This window comes from Canis lupus, chromosome 10 (genome assembly GCF_048164855.1).
Source record: "Canis lupus baileyi chromosome 10, mCanLup2.hap1, whole genome shotgun sequence".
Lineage (NCBI taxonomy): Eukaryota > Metazoa > Chordata > Mammalia > Carnivora > Canidae > Canis > Canis lupus.
Genome location: NC_132847.1, coordinates 22318574 through 22339451, shown reverse-complemented (window position 1 = coordinate 22339451; position 20878 = coordinate 22318574). Strand labels below are relative to the sequence as shown.

The window sequence follows — 20878 nt, the reverse complement described above, 5'->3', positions numbered from 1 at the left end:
TGATCCAAGACCTTGCTGGCCAGCCCAAGGGGAGTGGCTAGGAGTCCAGCCCTCACTGGGAGAACAGGCTTTAAAGCAACATTAGATCCTGGACTGGTCATTTCCTTCAAGTCTCTGTAATTCTCATTGTGTTTTCTCCTTTTGGTAGTTCTAACACAAATTCTTCCAGCCAGTCTGCCCATGAGCATAGCCGGCAGCCCCTCTGAAGGATGCTGATGCTGGAGTGGATACATGTTACCGAAAACGGCTCTCTGTGGCAGGAAGGATGCTGCTGACTTCCTTTCTGGCTCTTGGCTCCTAGGATTTGTGTCTCTTGCCTCTAATTTTAAGCTATGAGCCAGTTGGTACACACAATAACTTGCTTGCTTATTAAGTGATTACTTTTTACACCATCACTTCCACTGGAGGGCCACTTGATACCTAGAATGCTGTTTGTGTGGGCATTCCCTCACACCTCCCCTGAAGCACACGTACACACATGTACACATATACATGCTAATTACTAGATCATGGAAACCAAGATCTACATCCTTGGATGTTGCTACCAGCTGTGAACTCACAGAATGGAGGAATGACACAGCTATCTGTCCAGATCAGGGTTCCTAGAAGCATTTGTTCAACAAGTTCTGAATCTGGCACAGCCAGGCATCCTTTTGAGAGTTCATATTCTGTCTAATGGGGCAGACAAATGACTATTCTACAGTGTAGCATTAGATGGGGCAGCGAGCAATGAACTCTGCCTAGAGATATTGGAGAAGCTTCACTGAGGAGGTGATACTTTGTTCGAGGGTTGTGTAATTCAGTGTCAAGATGGGTCTTCACTAGGGATGTTTGCTAGTGGGGGAGGAACAAAAAGAAGAAACTTGAACATATGCCCAGCTCTCTGTAGGAAGTAGCTGTGGGAGGGAGCCTATGATTCTGGGTCTCAAGGCAAGCCCAGCTTGGCCTGACCTCAGCTTGGACCTTTGGTCCATTCTGGTATGAAGAAACAGGTAGAATCCAGGTCAACCCTCTTTGCAAGAATAGGAAAAAGAAACATTGAAATTTTCCTGTCTTTGATTTTCTGTTTGTTAAGGGAAATCTTGTTTTCACTTTTGTAGTGAATGTTTGTGACTTTGAACCAGGAACTTGCCTGCCTTGTGTTTCTCCTGCACTGCTTTATCTTGTTTCCTGAGTTGGTAGTTTGGAGGTTGTGTAAGACTTGCTCAGGGGTCTCCAGCCACATCAAAGGCCTGGGATGGCCTCCCCTTAGCCCCAGAGCAGCTGTGCGAGAGCTCTCTTGCTCCATTGCCTGGTAGTTACTTCTTCCAGGGAAAGAGTAGCTTGCAATACCCAAGTCTGACTAGATTTCCTCCTGCCTAACACTGGTATCTCAGTGTTGAAAGAGGTCTTGGCTCCATATCAGAAACTTCTTAGTTTCAAGCAACAGCAACCAGTTATGTCTGACTCACTCAACAAAAGGAATGTATTAGAAGGAAGTGTGGTAGTTCATAGAATTGACTAGAAAGCAGGAGGACCAGACTATGAAAATGGACAGTAACCAAAAGAGCCTGGGTAACAAGAGCAGGAGACAGCTGGTCCTAACCTCCAATGTCACTGTACCCGCAGACTTTTGGTAGCTTCTCACCTGTCCTTGTGTCTCTATGCCACTCACATGAGAATCCTGGCAGGGGTGTCAGATTGGTCAAGCCCTGGTCTCAGGCTTGAGCTGAGGCTTTCAGAGTTGGAGGAGGGGCCTTGTCTTTACATCACAATGTGGGATTCCCCCAAGAGGGAAGTGTTGGTCCACTGCAGCCCTGTTTGGGGGGAGTAGTAACCAAAGTTTAGTAGTAAGCAACCAATAGCATGACCAACACTCATGGGGAGCCTCTGGTGATACATAAACCACCCTTCGAGATAAAATTGAGGCTGGGACTAGGTGATATTGTATTCCCCATAGGGGAGGCTGAAGTGAGGAATAGTAGTTGACATCATTTACTGATGGCCTGCTGCAAGCCTGCTGCTGAATATATGCGATGAAATCTCATTTAATCTTTACCCAGCAAATCTGCAGTCCTATCTCTGTTTTACAGATGAGGAAATGGAGGACCAGGAAGGTTGGGGTCTCTCCGGGGTCATACAGAGACTGGCGTTCACATTGAGTCTGTCGGGCTGTAAGCTCATACCCTTCTTCCCACTTCCCGGTTTTCCTATACCTGGGACGCACTGAATTGGAGAACATATCCCTGTTTTGTGGGGAGAAATCATAGGGTGGCCAAAAGCCTGCCTCTAAATCCATCTCTGCTTCCTCCAGGCAATTACTGTTCATTGCTATTTAACCCCAGAATTCCTTTGGGAATGTACCCAATCAATAGGTACATTCCCCCATGACCTTGTTAGCTGATTTGCTAAAAAGTCAAAAGTAACTTCCTACCTTGGTTTTTCTTTTCTAACTCAAACCTCTCTTGAGGTACAAAGAGCGGCCAACTAGAGGGTGTGTGTGTTGTCACATTCATCCCCGACAGGGTTCTAAAAATGCATGGAACATGATGGATGCTGGACATGGGCACCTATAGGTTTTAGAACGAAGTCTCCTTCGTGTGAGTAACTGATCAGATACATCAGTTAAAATCAACATTTCCTACCTGAATGTTAAATAGCTGCATGATCCACTTCCAGAGCCAACCATGACCACAATTTCTCCCACATGCACATGGCATGCTCTGACCCAATCCTGCCCAAGTCCAGCACGCGGCTTTTGTGTGCAGCTCTGGGACCAGGGCTCTAGAATTGGATTACTCTCCCCTTACAAATGCTGACCCAGCAACTTCTTGGCAAGCGGAGACCTTGGAGATCGAGCTCAAAGAGAGGGCACTTTTAGGAGAGGGCCCTTTGGGGGAGCATCTCATGGCTTTGTCAGGGCCTGAGCACAGAAGAGGTGGTTTGGCCATTTCTGAGCTTGAGCTACCTGTTGCCCTTTCTGGGCAATGCTGTTGGGGGTCTTGTTCAGAGATTGAGTGTGTTTGTGTGTGTGTGTGTGTGTGTGTGTGTGTGTTTTATTTATTCATGAGAGACAGAGAGGCAGAGACACAGGCAGAGGGAGAAGCAGGCTCCAAGCAGGGAGCCCGATGTGGGACTCGTTCCTGGGTCCCTGGGACCACCACCCAAGCCAAAGGCAGACGTTCAACCGCTGAGCCACCCAGGCGCCCTGAGTTTATATTCTTGAAGACCAGCATCAAGCTTAGCTGACACTTCCTCTGGGTCCCAGGAGACCAGAAGAGCAAAATAGAAATGCTTAGTTGACCACTACTCATCTGTCCTGGATCCACTGGGCAGGAAAAGAAGAGAGGCTTCTATCCATCTATCTCATTTAACCTCTCTTGTCCAAGGGTATGTAGGCAACATCTGAACAAAAGCAGACCAGGAAGATGAAACAGTCCCAGTCTTGAGGCTTGGGCTAGGCTAGAGGAGAAAAGCTGAATTATTATGGTTAGAGCAAACAGAGGTTGAGATGTCACCCACTCTCTGTAGAGAAAAGTTGATATATGTGAACTTAATAGGAATGTGACAGCCCAACATTCCTGCTGACCTGAAAGGGAACTTTGGTTTAATCCATGACAGTCCCTACTCAGCCTTGTCAAGAGACCTTACCTGTCAGAAGCCCCCACAGGAGGGGGGCTTTTATCTCATGGCTATCTTCCTGTGAAGTCTTATCTTTAAACAAGTGTGATGAATTCACTGTATAATAAGAAAGCGAACAAACCTGCTGCAAGGGAGCATTTACAATTTAAGTAGAGACTTGTGTATAAGCAATGATTAATGTTTTGTTGGATTTTTAAAAACAGGCAACATGATTTTATCGAAAGCTTTCTAGACTCTACCGTATTTTAACCAATACATGGCTATCTCAACTGATTAAGACAGCTATGTAGCTGCTGTCTAAAAGAAAGATAAATCTTTTAATTCAGCAAGGGATTATATATTTATTACAGATATATTGCCACCACAAAGTCAAAAGACACAGCCTTGGGAAAATACTCGCCACACATAAGAAAAACAGTTAATTGCTTTAATATATAAAGAGATCTTACAAATCAATAAAAGACCAATAATCAAATAGAAAAATGGGTAAAGGGAATTGACAGATCAAGAAAGTGAATACAAATGGCTTCTAAATGTACAAAATGGTGTGTACTTTCATTTATTAAAAATGTAAACTAAAGTAGTGAGCTACTATTTTTGCCTTTCAGATTGCAGGCATCAAATTTTGACAATACTCTTTATTAGGGAGGATGTAGGAAACGGTCACTCTCCTACATTGATAGAAATGCAAATTGGTACAACCTCATTGTAAGAAATTTAACAGTATCAACCAAATTTGAAAATTTACATTTTCAAATGTAATTTGTAAATTTCAAACTGAAATTTACTGTATAACAAACTACTCCAAAGCTTAATGACTACATTTACAATTATTTTGCTTGTGATTTTGAAGGTGAGAAATTGAAGAAAGGCTAGGTTGGCTGGTTCCTCTCTGATCTGTATGGTGTAAGCTGGGGTGGCTGGGAGGATCCATTTCCAATTCATCTTTTAGGAATTTATCCTACAAACAAATGTCAGCAAAGGTATATGATCAGGGGTACTTATTACAAAATAATTAATAGCAAAATACAGGGTTAACCTAAATATCCATCAATAACCCAATTTATTTATGCCCATGTAATGGATAACTAGGCACTTATTAAAAAGGATGCTACAGGGACGCCTGGGTGGCTCAGTGGTTGAGTGTCTGCCTTTGGCTCAGGGCATGATCCTGGAATCCTGGGATCGAGTCCCACGTTGGGCTCCTTGCAGGGAGTCTGCTTCTCCCTCTGCCTATGTCTCTACTGCTCTCTCTGTGTCTCTCATGAATAAATAAATAATACAAAATCCTTTTAAAATAGGATGCTACAGCTCTAGGATGATACAGCTCTATGTACAGATAGTGAATGAGCTCCAAGATATAACTTCAAATTTAAAAAATCAAGGTGCAGGGGCACCTGGGTATATCTGTAGATTAAGCACTGGACTCATGATTTCAACTTGGGTCCTGATCTCAGAGATGTGAGATAGAGCATGGTGTCAGGCTCCATGCTAAGTGTGGAGGCTGAGTAAGATACTTTTTTTTTTTTTTTTTTGATTGTATTTACTTATTCATGATGACTACAGAGAGAGAGGCAGAGACACAGGCAGAGGGAGAAGCAGGTTCCCCTCAGGGAGCTCGATGCAGGACTTGATCCTGGGATTCCAGTATCATGTCCTGAGCCAAAGGCAGACACCCAACCACTGAGCCACTCAGGCGACCTGTAATTAAGATTCTTTATCTCCTTATCTCCCTCCCCCACTACCCCTCTCCCTCTCTTAAGGAAAAAAAAAAAATCAAGTTGCAGAACCCCTGGAAAAGTTATCTCTTGAAAGAAAAGTTTTGACCAGCCCTTTATAATAAACCCATGGAAACTATGTGAGATTTAGCCCAGATGTGTATTAGACCATTCAGGACATAGAGAGAAGGGATTCTGTTTGGGATCTTGCTGCTGCTCATTTCTCACCTTCCCCATTTACTTTCTAGTCCTGCTCAATCTGAAGTCAAAATTCTGCTGTCCTACATGGGCCGGAAGGGTGCGTGGACATCCATATCTTGCAATTCTTTTCGCTGGTTATGTGAAAATGGCCTTTGAAACCAGCCATCATGGCGTTAAATTTTACCTCTACTTTTAAAAAGATTTTATTATTTTTATTTGTAAAGATTTTATTTATTCATGAGACGCAGAGAGAAAGGCAGAGAGAGAAGCAGGTTCCATGCAGGGAGCCCGATGTGGGACTCGATCCAGGGACTCCAGGATCACACCCTGAGCTGAAGGCAGACGCACTCAACTGCTGAGCCACCCAGGTGTCCCAAGATTTTATTTATTTAAGAGAGAGAGAGAGAGAGAGAGAGACAGCATATGAGTGGGGAGGAGGTGCAGAGAGAGGAAGAAGCAGGCTCCCCATTTGAGCAGAGACCTGGACGTGGGGCTCAATCCCAGGACCCTGAGCCAAAGGCAGTTGCTTAATTGATTGAGCCACCCAGGTGCCCCACGTCTACTTTTTATGAGCTACCTGACCTTGACAAGATATTTCATCTCCCCAAACCTCAGTTTCCTCACTTGCATAATGATACCTACTTCTCAGGAATAACAGGGTTAAAAAGGTAAGTAGCACAGATTGAGCCCAGTGCCTGGCCGCAAAGACATGGTGTGTAGTATTTATACCCTTGTCACATCACATCACCAAATCTAAGGAGGTGCAGGGATCAAAGCAAGCAGCCACAGAGACTTGTGAGGGGTCAGTGACTGAGGTATGTTTCAACAGTTCAGATGCCAAGCCATGTGGAGTGTGGCCCATCACCTTCCCCCACCCATCAGTTCCCTGAGCTAAGGCCTGGCTGGCACTGCAATCCTGACTAAGCCCTGTCACCTAGGAGGCTCTTTATTTTATTTTTTTTTAATATTTTATTTATTTATTTATGATAGTCACACACACACACACAGAGAGAGAGAGAGAGAGAGAGAGAGAGAGAGGCAGAGGGAGAAGCAGGCTCGATGCACCGGGAGCCCGACATGGGATTCGATCCCGGGACTCCAGGATCGCGCCCTGGGCCAAAGGCAGGCGCCAAACTGCTGCGCCACCCAGGGATCCCCTTAGGGGGCTCTTTAAAAAAGACCTTTCCCCAGCCTGGGAAAATACTGAGATACTAAGGGACACAGAAATCTGTTTTCTTATGTTGTAGAAAAATGTGATAAATATGTGGATGTCTCCATCCTCTTCAGAGCCCCTCCTCCCTAGCCACCACCGTTAAAGGTGAACTGAACTTTGCAGTGTTTTTTCTCCTCCCCTCCATCCCAAGATTCTTTGAGCTTCTTTTTAAAAAAATATTTTCATATAATATTTTATAAGAGAGCGCATGTGCAGGTGCTAGAGCAGGGGTAGAGGGAGAAAGTGAGGGATAACCAGACGCCCCATGGAGCTTGGAGCTCCATCCCACCACCCTGAGATCAAGACCTGAGCTGAAGACAAGAGTTGTCTGCTTCACCCACTGAGTCACCCAGGTGCCCCTTCTTTTCACTTTTATAATAAAGGTCTAGTAGGGTTTTTTTTTTTTTTTTGGAGATTTTAACATGTCATTTACATTAAGCATACACAGCAAGAAAGCAACAATACACACCTTAAAATAAATACAAGGCGATACGTGCCAAATACATTTGAATTGTCACCTGTGGCAGGGAAAGGAAGGGTATAAATCGGCATTTCTGTACTTCAGCACTACTGACATTTTGAGCTATATAATTCTATGTTGTGGGGACCTGTCCTGTGCATTGTAGGATATTTAGCAGCATCCCTGGTCTCTACCCACTAGATAAGAACTAGGAAAATTAATGCTCTCCAGTTGAAGACCACCAGGAACACACCTGTAGTTGAGCAAAGTGAAGGGGAATGCTCAGGCATGTAAGAGGGCATTAGAAAAGACTTACAGAATTTGGGCTTGTGTAGTGCCTTTGGAGACAAGCCCTTTCTCAGTGTTTGATGCCATCAGGAAGGAAGAGTAAGTCCATGATTGGGCTTATCAATAAGTCTTATCCAGAAAGAAGAGTAATGAGAATGAAGCTAAAGCCACAGTTGGGGAGCACCTGGGTGGCTCGGCGGTTGAGCAGCTGCCTTTGGCTCAGGTTGTGATCCCGGGGTCCTGGGATTGAGTCCCGCATCAGGCTCCCCACAGGGAGCCTGCTTCTCCCTCTGCCTATGTCTCTGCCTCTCTCTCTGTCTCCCATAAACAAATAAAATCTTTAAAACCAAAAATAAAGCCACAGTTGGTAAAGAAACTGCAGTTACTCATATTAGCCAGGACAGAAAGCTATTTGGTCATTTTTATGATGTGGACAAGGTTCATGGGTTGTCTGTGTTCCGCTGTGACTACAAAAGGGTTACCGAGGAGCCTTATGTAATGTTGGTGTCCTATGAAATCGATTATGTGCAACAGGAGAACACCAAGGCCTTGACTATGAATGTCAGCTCAGCTCCTAGTACAGGTCAACTTTCAGATGTCAGGGGGCTGCTTTTCTTCAGAAGACAGCAGGCAGGAGAGAAGTGGATAGACAGGATTTCAGTCTTCTGGGAGATAGGCGGAGCTTCTGTAGAGTGTGTAAGAGAAGTAAGGGAGCAGGAAGGTTGAGAGAATAAGAATTGCTGTGATCACGGTGTCCACGTTGTGGTTTTCAAGATACTTTTTTCAATATAAAATTGAAAATATACATTTAAAATGTGAGCAGTTTTTAATTGGCTCTTGGTTGCTGGGTTGTGTTCCCTCTATTGTGATAATGCTCTGAGCCCAACCAGGGGGATCAGGAACTTAAACGCAGCGGGGCCTTCAAAGCCAAGAGGTTCTGAGCCACTGTCTTAGAGCCCAGGGATCCAGCTCCAGCTGAAGCTGATGCCAGAGTGGGAGTGGTGTTCGGAGAAGCAGAGACAGGAGGGCGCCAAGCAGAAGCCAGGCTCAGGTGCCTGCTGTCTGTCTCCACCCCTAGAAGACCCAAGCAGACAGGGTTCTCCAGGCTCCCCATGCGCCCAGAAAGTGGCAGCTTTGACCCCTCATCTGAGTTCTGGGCCCTGTTAATGCCACCAACAAAAATTGTCATCCAAGGATGCCAGGATGGGGGCTGCAGTCCCCACCCTCATGCAGGCTGCTTCTGTGGGAGAGCAAGGGGTGCCCACACCAGGGGCAGAGGAACTGGAGGACTGGAAGGGATGGAGCATTTCTTGGTGGAGCCAGGATTCAGAGGATAGAGGTTTGGGAAGTCGGGGCAGGGAAAGCTGAGGACATGGCTGGGAGGAAAGCACGGTGGCAGATGACTTTAGAGCATTCTCCGAGGTCTGGAGAACCCCAGAGGCAGAGACCTTGAGAGCCAGGCTCCAGGCTGGAGTGAACGCTGTCCCAGCCGTAGGGGGTGTGCATAGCTGCAGCTACCCGGGCTGGGGTTCCGGGCGCGGGCCTCGGCGATGCGGGATAGTGGGAGGAAGGCAGAAAAGGAGACGAGGGGGCAAAATGGGAGAGAAGAGTCCACAGTGGGCGTCAGAGAGCTGGAAGAGTGTGGGCACTGGGGGACCTGGAGGGAGAGTTGGTCAAGGAGGGACTTAGCGTCTGAACGGTACTCAGAGGCTCGGCAACAGAGGCACGAGCCCCAGGCTTACTCGCCAAACCGGAAAGGAATGGGGGCCGTGGGGACCCCCGGGGCCCCCCAGCCGGCGCACCCCGGGAGCTGAAGGCTCGCCCGGCCCGGAGGACGGCGGGCGAGCGCCGGGGTCGCCCCTCCCATCCTCCTCTCCTCCCGCTTCTCCCGCTTCTCCCGCCCGGAGCCGGAGGCCGCTGTCCGGCGGGAGCACGAGCGTCCACCCCTCGCCCTCCACCCCGCCCCCAGCCCGGGGCCGCGCCGCCCGGAGGCCACCACGGGGCGGGGGTGGGGCGCGGAGATCCCGGGGCCGCGCCGCCACTCGGCGCTCCCGCCCCCTCCCCTCCCCTCCCCTCCCCTCCCCGCGGCCGGACGTGGCACCTCCCCCGCGGCGGCTGGAGCCCGGAGGTGGGGTCGGGAGCCCGGGCCCGGGCGCTGATGTCACCGCGCGGCCGCCGGCGCCCGGGAGCGCGTCTCGGGCTGGAGTTCAGGTACGCGGCGGGGCCGGGCGGCGGGCGGCGGGATCGCCCGGGGGGGTGCGCCGCGGAGCAGGCCGTGCGCGGGCCGGGTGCGGGGCTCCCCCGCGGGGCGGCGGGGCGGCGGGGCGGCGGGGCGGCGGGGCGGCGGGGCTGCCGGGGGAGCGCGGCGGCGCACAGTGCGGGCTCCGCCGAGCAGCGGGCGGAGGCGGGGCCCTCGCGCCTGAGTCCGCGCCGCGCCCGCCCGCGTCCGGTCCCGGCCTCCCCGACCGTGACCCGGGCGGGAAGGGCCCCGCGAGGCGCCCGCCGGCGGCCAGCGGCTCCCCCGGCGTCCGCGGGTCCCGCCGTCGCGCCGCGCCGCGTGACTCTGCCGCCCCCTGCGGTCGCCCGCCTCGGCTCGAGTCCGCCCGGGGCCGCCGCCTCCCGCCCGCGGGCGCGGGCGCAGGCAGCGCGGAGCTCGAGGCCCTGGGGACCACCTCGGGGCGACAGCGACGCGGAGCGGAGGCCACGCGGGCTGCAGGCTGCCGGGTCCGCGGACCGCGCTGGGAGAAAGGGCCCGCAGGGCGCCGGGGGAGCCGCGCAGCTTCCCCGCCGCCTGCCTGGCCAGACCCAGCCTGCGGAGCCGGCGCCCAAGACGCGGCCCGGCCCGCTCAAAGCCCCGCCCGGCGGGGACGCTTGCCCCCCCGAGAGCCCCCCAGAGAGCGTGCCACCCAGGGGAGACCGCTGAGCCGGGCGGCCTGACGACCTCTCCACGGAGAGGAGTGACGGGAGGTGGCCTCTGAGAGGGTATGCTTTCATTCCCCATCATTGCGCATCATTGGAGGTTGCCTGCCTTTCTGGCAATCTTACCTGGATCTGCCCCCGTTGCATGGGTGTGACTTTACCAGCCCGAAGCTGCCCTCATCGATTAACCCAGCAACCTCTCACTAAAAACCTGAGTGGGCCTGCTTGCCTAGTCTAAACTGCTGAGGTCTAGACCCACATTGCAACTTCCCAGCTTCCCAGACTTGCCACAAACACTGCAAAGCCTACAGGCCCCAGACTGAATGAGCCCTGGACCCTGGACCAGACCCCATCTCAGCTTCCTCCTTCCTGAGAACCCGAATCCCTACCTCCCAGGCCTCCAGTCTGAACACTGAAGTCATCTTTGTCTCCTTTTCCTCTCTTGCTCTTTCTTTTTTTTTTTTTTTTTAATTTTTTTATTTATTTATGATAGTCACAGAGAGAGAGAGGCAGAGACACAGGCAGAGGGAGAAGCAGGCCCCATGCACCGGGAGCCCGACATGGGATTCGATCCTGGGTCTCCAGGATCACGCCCTGGGCCAAAGGCAGGCGCCAAACCGCTGCGCCACCCAGGGATCCCCTCTCTTGCTCTTTCATTCAGGTGACAAGTATATGTGACCTCCCCCCACCACTCTACTGCCCAATCCCAATCTGGCGCTCTTCTGGCAGGGATTCCATGCTGCTTCCCCGGCTTTGGTGGGGCTTGGCCAAAGGCCTAAAGAGCTTTTTGACCTCTAGCCTCTGGACTTCAGTGCTCTGTAGGCACTGGCTCTGCAGCCCAGCCTATAGCTGATGCTAATGTTAGGGTTCTGGGGTGTTGCCACCCACAGCCACAGTGGCTAGCTGGACTGCAAGAGGCTCCCTGCAGCCAGATACATTTGCAGACTCCTTGCTCTTTGTGTTGAGGCCCCAAAACACATTAACGGAGTTGCACCCTCCTAGTGTAACAGGTTCTGCAGAAGGTACAGTGTGAGTATCCTGCAGGGTTACTGGCCTACTGAGGCCACCACTGCAGAAGTATCCTCAAGACAAGTGATGGGCAAAAAGCCAACATATGTACACACAGTTTTATTATCCATTAAGCTGTTTCTTTTGGTAAACTCAATCCTTTGTGAGCACAGTAACTCACAAGATTAAAAAAAAAATTTTTTTTTTTAAGATTTTATTTACTGGAACCCTGGGTGGCTCAGCGGTTAAGCCTTTGGCTTTGGCTCAGGGCATGATCCCAGAGTCCCAAGATCGAGTCCCACATCAGGCTCCCTGCAGGGAGCCTGCTTCTCCCTCTGCCTGTGTCTCTGCCTCTCTTTCTCTGTGTCCCTCATGAATAAGTAAATACTTAGAGGCAGAGACACAGGCAGAGGGAGAAGCAGGCTCCCTGCAGGGAGCCCGGAATCACATTCTGAGTCAAAGGCTCGAACACTGAGCCATCTAGGTGTCCCCAAGATAGAAATTTTCAGGCCTTTTTGGAGGAAACTTCTTCGTATGTGAACAATCACTGGTGCCTATAGAGGCAAGAAGCCAACAATGGGCAGGCAAGGGTGGCATGAACAGGGAAAACAATGCTCCAAGGTGGGCTCAGACTAGGAAGAGAGAGGGCTAGTGCCTGGGTGTCTAGGGTGGGTTTCCTAAAGGAGAGAGGTCCCCAAACCTGACTGTGAGGACCAACCTGCAGGGCTGGTGTCGATGGGCATAAAGATACCTCCAGGTAGGCACCACCATTCTGGTCCTCGATCAGCTGAGAGCCCCTCCTTGAGAATATTGCAGGCACTGCCTCTCCCTTGTGGGAAATACCATATCCTCACACCACTAATCTCCCCTACCTTCCTTGACCTGTAATCTGTAGCGTCTGCAGCCTTTGGGAAGGGGGTAGAGGGTGACCCTGAGTTCCAAATAGTATTTAGGAGGCTCAAATGAGCCTGCTTTTCATTTCCCACCCCAGCTGCCAGTCGCCCTCCTCTGCACTCCTCAGCAAGCCAGCTCAGGGACAGTGAGCCCTCCCCACTTCCCAAAGTCCCCATAGCCCATATGGAGCTCCAGCTTCCTAAGACTAAAAGCTACTCTCACCCTTGACCCATGCATACCCATATGCATGGACATAGCACTGAAGTCCAGAGGCTAGAGGTCATCTCCTCCCCTTACTCCCTTTGCTCCCTCCCTGGCCCTGGGGAGGTACTGATTTCTGGCCTGTCCTGCTCCACCTGTGCTTGCCTGCTCTTTTGGTTCCTAACAATGCATGAGTAACAATGCATGAGATACTCTACAGTGTCAGCAGCCTCATTCATTCTGTCTTCTTCAGAGAAGATGAATAGGGGGATGCCTGGGTGGCTCAGCGGTTGAGTACCTGCCTTCCACCCAGGGCATGATCCTGGAGTCCCAGGATTGAGTCCCACATCAGGGTCCCTGCGTGGAGCCTGCTTCTCTCTCTGCCTACGTCTCTGCCTCTCTCTCTCTCTCTCTCTCTCTCTCTCTCTCTTTCTCTGTGTGTGTGTCTCTCATGAATAAATAAAATCTTAAAAAAAAAAAAAGAAAAAGAAAAAAGATGAATAGGGAGAGAAGAGTGGGGAAGCAAAGGAGCCCTCTTCCTTCTCCACCAAAGCCACCTCATCCACTCATTGCAAGTTTACTTCTTTCCTTGCTATTCAACAAATATTTCTCTCTCTCTCTTTTTAAGATTTTATTTATTTATTTGACAGAGAAAGCACAAGCAGGGGAAGTGGGGAGAAACAGGCTCCTCACTGAGCAGGGAACCCAACGGAGTGCTGGATCCCAGGATCCTGTGATCATGACCTGAACTGAAGGCAGCCGCTTAACCAACTGAGCTGTCCAGGCACCCCTCAACAAATATTTCTGTAACATCGACTACGTGCCAGGCACTGAGGGTACAGAGATTAGTAAGTACAGGGCCTGTTCTCAGGAAGTTCAGGGGTGGGAATGGGAAGAGGGAATCGCAAGCCTGCCAACAATTACACTCCAAGGTGATGAGTACTGTGTTGGGGGGTGGGGATGGAAGGGAAGCTCTGAACACTGTAGGGGATCCCAAAGGGTCAGGAGCCCCCTAAGCTGGGCCCAGTAGGAGGAGTGCGAGCAGCAGGACAGAGTCAGGGTGTGAGGCTGCAAAGCAGAGACCATATTATTTTGGAATCTGCTAGTATTTTGAGAGCAGGTGGGGATAAATTTCCCACAGTGGAGTTTAGGTTTTGTTGAAGGCTTCTGGCAGTTGAGGGACGGAGGTAAACTAGCTTTCAGCAGTGTTTGCTTCTAGGAAATTGATTCTGGCTGCAGTGAGCTTGGAGGCAGGCCCAAATTCCAGATAGGGTTCTGCTTCTTACAGGCTGTGTGTGCCCTTGGGCAAATCATTTCCCCCTTAAAACTCCAGTGTCCTCATCTGTAAAATGCAGATAGTAGTTGTGAGGATCAAGATAAATATTTATATAATGTACCTGGAACATAACTGACACAGAGGCGGGGAAGGCTGCGAAGCTGCCTCTGTCACCTGACCTGGGTCTTGCTCCTTCCTTTCTTGGCTCCCCTGTGATCTCAGAACGTTCTTGACCATTGTTTATTAGGGGAAGATCACAGGGAGAAGCTAACAAAGCTGCCAGGAAGCTGCCTGGGTGGGACTGGGTTGGGGAGGGAAGGAATATGGGTACATTCTCCGCGCTCCAGGAGGTGCCAGGGTAGAGGCCAGGGCTGGCCTCCTGGAGAGCCTCTGGAGGTAATGGGCTAGCCACCACCTAGCGCACCCGTCCCCCCACTCCCCTGCAAGCAAAGGGGAATAGCTTAGACCCTCAAACTCCAGAGGCTAGGGGCTAGCCCTACCTATGTCGTCCCTGACCCAGTGTGACCAGGGAGGGGAGTGTAAGCCCCTGGCTGTCCCTGTTGGAGGGGCCAGCCTTACCCGGGGCTCCTCCCGCACCTCACCTCGCCGTCTGTGTTCCTCCAGGCCCCACGGAGCTGGCCTCAGCACTCACCTGCGCAGCCATGGAGGCCCCAGGGCCCGGGGGCGACCGCGCCTCCCCAGCCTCGTCCACCCGCAGCCTGGACCTGCGGCGGCTGTCCGCGCGCGCCGACTCGGCCTACAGCTCCTTCTCCGCGGCCTCCGCGGCCCCCGAGCCGGAGCCGCGCACGCCGTCGCCCGGGACCGACCTCCTCCCTTACCTAGACTGGGACTACGTGCGCGTGGTGTGGGGTGGCCCGGGCCCCGCCGGCAGCCTTCGCGCCTCCGCGCAGCCCCGGCCCGCGGCCGCCGCGCGCAGTGGGCCGCGGCCGCCCGAGGTCCAGGGCACGCCGGGGCCGCTCAGCCGGCAGGCCACCCCGCTGCTCTTTGCGCTGGCGGCCGAGGCCGAGGCGGAGGCGGCGGCGCGGCTCGTGGAGCCGCCCAGCCCACCGGCCTCGCGGGCCGCGTACCGCCAGCGGCTGCAGGGCGCCCAGCGGCGAGTGCTCCGGGAGACGTCCTTCCAGCGCAAGGAGCTCCGCATGAGCCTGCCCGGCCGCCTGCGGCCCGCGGCCCCCGCGCGGCCCCCCGCGGCGCACCCGCGCTCCGCCTCGCTCAGCCACCCGGCCGGCGGGGGCGGGGGCGGGGGCGGGGGCGGGGAGGTGGAGCCCGCGCGCCCCGGGGCCACCGCCGCCCGGGCAGACGTGGGCCGGGGGCGCCTCGCCACCCAGCAGCGGCAGTGGTGCTTCTCCGAGCCGGGGAAGCTAGATCGCGTGGGGCGGGGCGGTGGGGCGGCCGGGGAACGCTCCGGTGAGGCCGCCTGCAGTTCTGGCATCGCCAGGCCCGGGACCCGGGAGCGGAGGGTGCTGGCGCAATTCCAAGGCCACCAGACCAGACGGCTGCCTGAGTCGCCGCCCCGAGGCACAGAGGACCCAGAATCCGGGTCCGCGAAGCTTGGTGACGCCTATAGGCCCTCCGGTCGGAGTCAGAGTCAGAGCGCGTCAGGGGAAGTCTTGGCTCCCTGGGGAGGTCCAGGAGGGGTCATGCCCATTGTCCAGGTGTGGAAGTTAGGGGCTGCGGGCTTGGGGTGGGAGACATCTGGGAGAATGAAAACTTGAGCTACATTTCAAGCAATGATTTGCCTTTCCAGGCTGTTCCCCAAGGAGCAGAAACCCCCAGACCATTGTTTCAGGCCCAACTTGCCAGGTGAGAGACATGGACCACCAGGGAGTGGTCGACAAAGGCAGTTTTCATAGTTCTTGCCCAAGACAGAGAGGGCCTCTCACCTATTCTCAGTTTGAGCCTTCTAATTCTGTCTTTTGCCAACTACATCCCCTCTTGCCCTCCACCCCCACCCCGGTGCCACGCCACTGTGTCTCTGGTGCAGCACCAAGAGCTCCCTTCCTGGTCACTGAGGTGTCCCTTCCTACAGGTTCCTGACTCAGAAGGAAGCTGCAGTGGTTTGTTCTGCAGTGTATCCCCAAAGTAGCCCTGCTGACTGTGAACAGAGAGCCTCAGAGACATGCATTGGGTGTACCCGGCTCCCATCCCTTCCAGATGATGAGGTTTTCCTGGAAGAAGTCCCCCTGGCCAAAATGAGATCACCTCTAGACACCCATACCTGCCCAGAAAGCCCAACCAGGTGAGTTGCCTCTTGCTTCCAAGCTGAGTGAGACATTTCCTCCCTACACATATCAGCCAAATGCTAGAGGGGCAGGGAACCCTCTCCTAGCTGGACCCTGGGAGCCTGGCTGGTAGGGATGGGGACAGGTGGCCCTTGGAGGCTACTGCTTGGTTTTGGACAGAGCTTTTTCTGACTCAGTGTCTCTTCCACTTCCAGTATCTATGTCTCTGACCAGCGGTATGGAACTGGCTCAGGCCAGAGGGCTGACCAGGCTACAGACTCCCCAGAGAATCCCCTCCATGAACACCCAGAGACTGCAAGGGCAGATGACTGCCACCAGAGGATACATGGTTCTGTGGGTGTCTCTGGGACCATATACTATAGGCCCCCTGGGACTGCAAATGGTGACATAGCAACCTTTCACACCAATGGACTGCTGACCATTGACTCACTTGCAGCTACAGAGAGTGACCCGCTCAAACCTCTCCCAGTTGATGTCCTCGGACCTCCAAGCAACAATATCCCAGGTGCTCCTGGCTGTACTGCCGAGGCTTTGGCCGCTGGCCAGCCCGGTTCTAGGCCAACATGGCCCAGTCCTCGCCTTGAGGAGCTGGTTCAGGAGCTGGCCAGACTGGATCCCTCTATGAGTGACACTCTCACTTCCTGTCCCAGCCCAGAGCCACCCCTGGACCTTCTAGATGGGCTGATTCCTTTAGCCGAGGTCTGGGCTGCAATGAGGCCAGCCTGTAAGGAGGCTGGGAAAGAGGCTGCTGGTAGTCCTGAGCCAGGGTGAGTTGGGGGCACCAGGGACTCAGGGGATTTGAAGTCCCTGCAATTTGGGGCAAGACAGCCCAGGAAGCTGTGGCTTTGTCCTCAAGTTCTGTCTCTTTAGCTCCAGCCAGCTCCTGCCAACTTCTCAGGAGGAGACAAGGTTTGAAAACCAGACCACCCGCTCTGTGCCTGACCAGGCCTGTGGCGAGCATCTCCCTGATCCAAATAGCAGCATCCAAGCCAAGAAGGTGAGTGTGGAGGGACTAGTGGAGATGGGGTGGGCAAGAGTAGGGGCTGAGAAGGGTGGTCTGGCCTCACCCTTAAGTACCCACGCCTCCCCTGCAGATGGAGCTAGCCGACCTCCTCCAAACGATGCTGCGGAACCTTCAGGCCGAGCAGGAGCAGCTGCACCAGGCGGCCCAGGCTTGGGCCAGGCGCGGGGCTGCTCTGGAGGCCGCGGTGGGGCAGGCCTGCGCTCCCCGTGACCTAGAGCGGTTCAGCAGGTTCATGGCCGACATAGAGCGTGTGCTTGGCCTGCTGCTGCTGCTGGGCAGTCGCCTGGGCCGCGTGCGGCGCGCCCTGGCCCGGGCAGGTGCGGACAGCGACCCAGATGAGCAGGTGACAGGGGCTGGAGTGGGGCGGTGAGGGGCCTATTCTGTCTGGGACCATCCCTGGAACGGCGGCTCACCGCCCTGCTCACCGCACGCTGTCCCTTCGGCTGCAGGCCTCTCTGCTGCAGCGTCTGGGGCTCCTGCAGCGGCAGCAGGAAGATGCCAAGGAGCTGAAGGAGCACGTGGCGCGGCGCGAACGGGCCCTGCGCGAAGTGCTGGTGCAGGCCTTGCCCCCCGAGGAGCTGAGCGCCTATCACTCCCTGCTGGTCGGCAAGGCGGCCGTCCTGGCCCAGCAGCGCAGCCTGGATGAGCGTGTCCGGCTCCTTCAGGACCAGCTCGACGCAGTCAGGAGCGACCTTGGCCCTCATCCCCTGCCTCCCAGGCTGGCCTGGCTCCCAGAGGCCTGTCTTCCTGATAAACCGCCCTTCCTGCCACCCCTCATCTAATGACAGGCAGTGGGAGTGGGGAGCAGTGCCCCTGCCCCTCACCCACCTAACTGGGGGTGACTCTGGTGCTTTCCCTTTGCGGGGCGGAGGAATGGGGATGGGGCAGAGCCAGTGTGGAAGACCCAGGCCAGGGCTTCCTAGGACACGTCTAAGTGTTTTCATGTGGTTTTACCCATTTCTTGTGGATTATTTGGTGATTAATTTATGAATTTTAAAACTACAGTATTCCCCCTTTTTGTGAGGAGAGAGGCTCTGTCTGGGTTGATCGGAGGGAGGAGGAGACAAATTAGAGGAGCATCTGAACTTACTATGCAAAACAGTTTTTTCTTTTCTATCTTACTAATAATAGATGTGGGAAGTATGTGTGTCACCTGGAGCCTAGCTTGGGGAAGGAATCTTGTTTACAGACAATGGACACCAACCTTGCCTGACTAGAGCAGAAGAGGGATTTGCTGGAGGACATCAGTCAGGTCTGAGAATCCTTAGGAAGACTGGGATACAGGCTTGAAACCAGGAGGGACCAAGAGGAGGCCAGGCCTTCCAGCTCCACTGCCACCAGGAATCCCTAGCACTTCTGGTGATCACATCACTACCACAAAAGCCTAGGCCTGATTGGCCGACTCCTTCTCCTTTGTTGGTTTTTACCCAAGCCTCCAAGCTCAATAGCAGAAGTGAGGGTAACTGCTTTCCTTCAAGACTTAAGGGATAGGGAATATCCCTATACACAAAATAGATTCAGTAGCTTCACTGCCTAAAAACCTTGACGAATTCAGGGACATTTATTCCAAGACTCAGAAGGAACTTTGTCTTCCAATTATCAAAAGTGAGTTTATCCAGCTCTCTTTGGAAACCCCACTGGATCCACCAGGCTTGAGGAGGGCTGTTGGGCATGGGAGCTGAAGGTGAGCCGTGAGAGACATGGAGATCTAGAATGTGGGGGCTGAGGTGTGGAGAGACCGCTCTGTTTGTGGGCCAAACAGGCTAAGCTGGGAGTGAGCTGGGGTTGGGAGAGGAGAGTTAGGTGCTGGTGTGGAATGAAACAGAGGCCACACACTCCCTTCTGTTTGTGCATCAGGCCTGTGTACACAGAGTCAATGTGAAGTTCTCAAATATACATGGGAAAATGTGCTTTAGTATTTGCAGCTGCAAAGGCCAGGGCCAAGAACATTGTTCATGCAAATGTTCAGTGTATTTTTGGAAGTTGGGCACATTAAAAGGCATGTGTATGTGTATTTAAAGCCAACTGACCCCAAAGTGAGAAATCTCTGCTTCTGGGCTTGTTTTCTGATGCGTATTGTCACTAAGTGCAACTGGTTGGGAATTTTAAATGGTTGTATTCATACCAAAAGCATTAGTTCCAACAGTCGAACTATTGAGCACAGAACAATGCTAACATTGTGCCTTTTTATAAAAAACATATGGGACTCCTGCTGAGGCAGTTGCGGGTTCTAACATTATGCTTTTGCTTTTCTCCTTTGAATGCTGTGGGCGGGGCCTCCACTCCAAAGTCCTCAGCCTAGCAGGGCAGCTCTCTTTGAGATAGTCCGGATGGAATAAACTTATTTCTGCCTTTTGCCCTGTACAGCCTCCCCCGCCACACTCATTCACCCAGTGTGATATTCTTGGAAAAACAACAGTCATCAGTTAGGCCAATAGAAATTGTGTGCTGTTCAGACAAAGCACTTCCAGCCTTGGATGGGCTTGAGGAGCACTGTCTGCTGTGGTCCTGCTAAACTGCACTTTGGTTCTGTGCTGGGTTTTTCCATGGGGGAATTATGAGGTTCCTGTGCTTGTCCTTATCAGATGGGGAGAGTAGGGCCACACCTCCTGCACCCCCCCTTTCATCGTGCCTCTGTGTTCTTCCTGCCCCATTTAATGTCCTTTCCACACCATTATAACGTCAGAGTGCAAGAATGAGCACCACAGGTGTTCAGTATTGATGCCATAGACTAAGATTTTTTTTTTTTTAAAGATTATTAGAGCACTGAGAGAGCGCATGGGAAGGGGCAGAGGAAGAGGGAGAAGCAGACTCCCCACTGAGCGGGTAGCCCCGTAAGGGGCTCTATTTCAGGACCCTGAGATCATGACCTGACCTGAAGGCGACCTTAACCCACTGAACCACCCAGGCGGCTCCAGACTCAGACTTGGTGGTGCTGTGTGGGCAGGTGCCAGAAGCCCGGTGAATTCCACCCTCCAGGACGCTGCCAGCAGAGGGCACTGTTCTCCTTGTGATGAAGGCTCCTACGCTTCACCGTGGCCTCCTCCCCAGCCCAGTAGGCCCTCTGGGCTAACCCCAGGGGCTTTGCCTTCCGTGCAGAGCAGTGCTAGTTAGGCCTGAAGACTCGATGTGAGCCTTTTTGCTTCTGTTGGAAACAAATTCCGTCCAGCCAGCCACGGCGAGGCTGGCTTGCCTTCCTTTGCCACCAGGCCTTCGCTGGAAAGTTGTTGGTTAATGCGAAGTGGGGGAGGAGGGAAGCCGGGGGCGTTGATCTGGAGTATCAGTATCAAAAAGAGCCTTACTTAGTCTCCGAGGGTGGAAAAGAGGGTTTCATGGGTCTCTGTTGGGGTTTCTGCCTCCACCTCCTCAAAGCCACAGGTGCCCCCGCCTGCTGATTCCGCCCGCATCCCCGCTGCCCGCCGCGCGGCCCTCCGGGTTTTGGCGGAGGGGAGGCTTTGGCTGGCGCTGTTGCTAGGCAACGGGCGGCCGCGTGGCCACCTCCCGCGCTCGCCGCGCCCCGCCCCCGCTGCTCCTCCTAATATGGATTTAATTAGAGTACTTTTTACCTTCAGACTGTCAATTGGAAACCGAACAGGGAAGCAGCGTTCGGCGGCGCCCGCTCTGTCTGGAACAGCGCGTTCCGCGCACCACGCACCTGCGGGAGCGGCTGCTGTAAACCTCAGGGATCCTCGCCGGAGCGCAACGCGCTGCTGTTCGTTCACGTGTGAATCGGGAGCCTGGGTGGCAATGTGGGTCACGTGTGCTCGAGCGCCGCCGAGAGACGAGGTGAAAGG

The 20878-nt window shown here is 53.3% G+C and overlaps 1 protein-coding gene and 1 long non-coding RNA gene across 2 annotated transcripts; one reads left to right on the top strand and one right to left on the bottom strand.

The window, feature by feature from the left end:
- Positions 1-4034: 4034 nt before the first annotated feature.
- Positions 4035-20847, bottom strand: LOC140641326 (uncharacterized). The gene is made up of 2 exons (XR_012037865.1): positions 20651-20847; positions 4035-4582 (listed from the first exon to the last, which is right to left on the bottom strand). It is a non-coding gene; the product is annotated as an uncharacterized lncRNA (long non-coding RNA).
- SHROOM1 (shroom family member 1) lies at positions 9577-19109 on the top strand. Its single transcript, XM_072840986.1, has 9 exons — positions 9577-9712; positions 13174-13371; positions 14424-15472; positions 15565-15620; positions 15847-16056; positions 16255-16827; positions 16931-17057; positions 17155-17427; positions 17534-19109. Exons 3-9 carry the CDS (start codon positions 14462-14464, stop codon positions 17864-17866), a joined length of 2583 nt encoding a protein of 860 aa, XP_072697087.1. The 5' UTR covers positions 9577-9712; positions 13174-13371; positions 14424-14461; the 3' UTR covers positions 17867-19109.
- Positions 20848-20878: the final 31 nt, after the last annotated feature.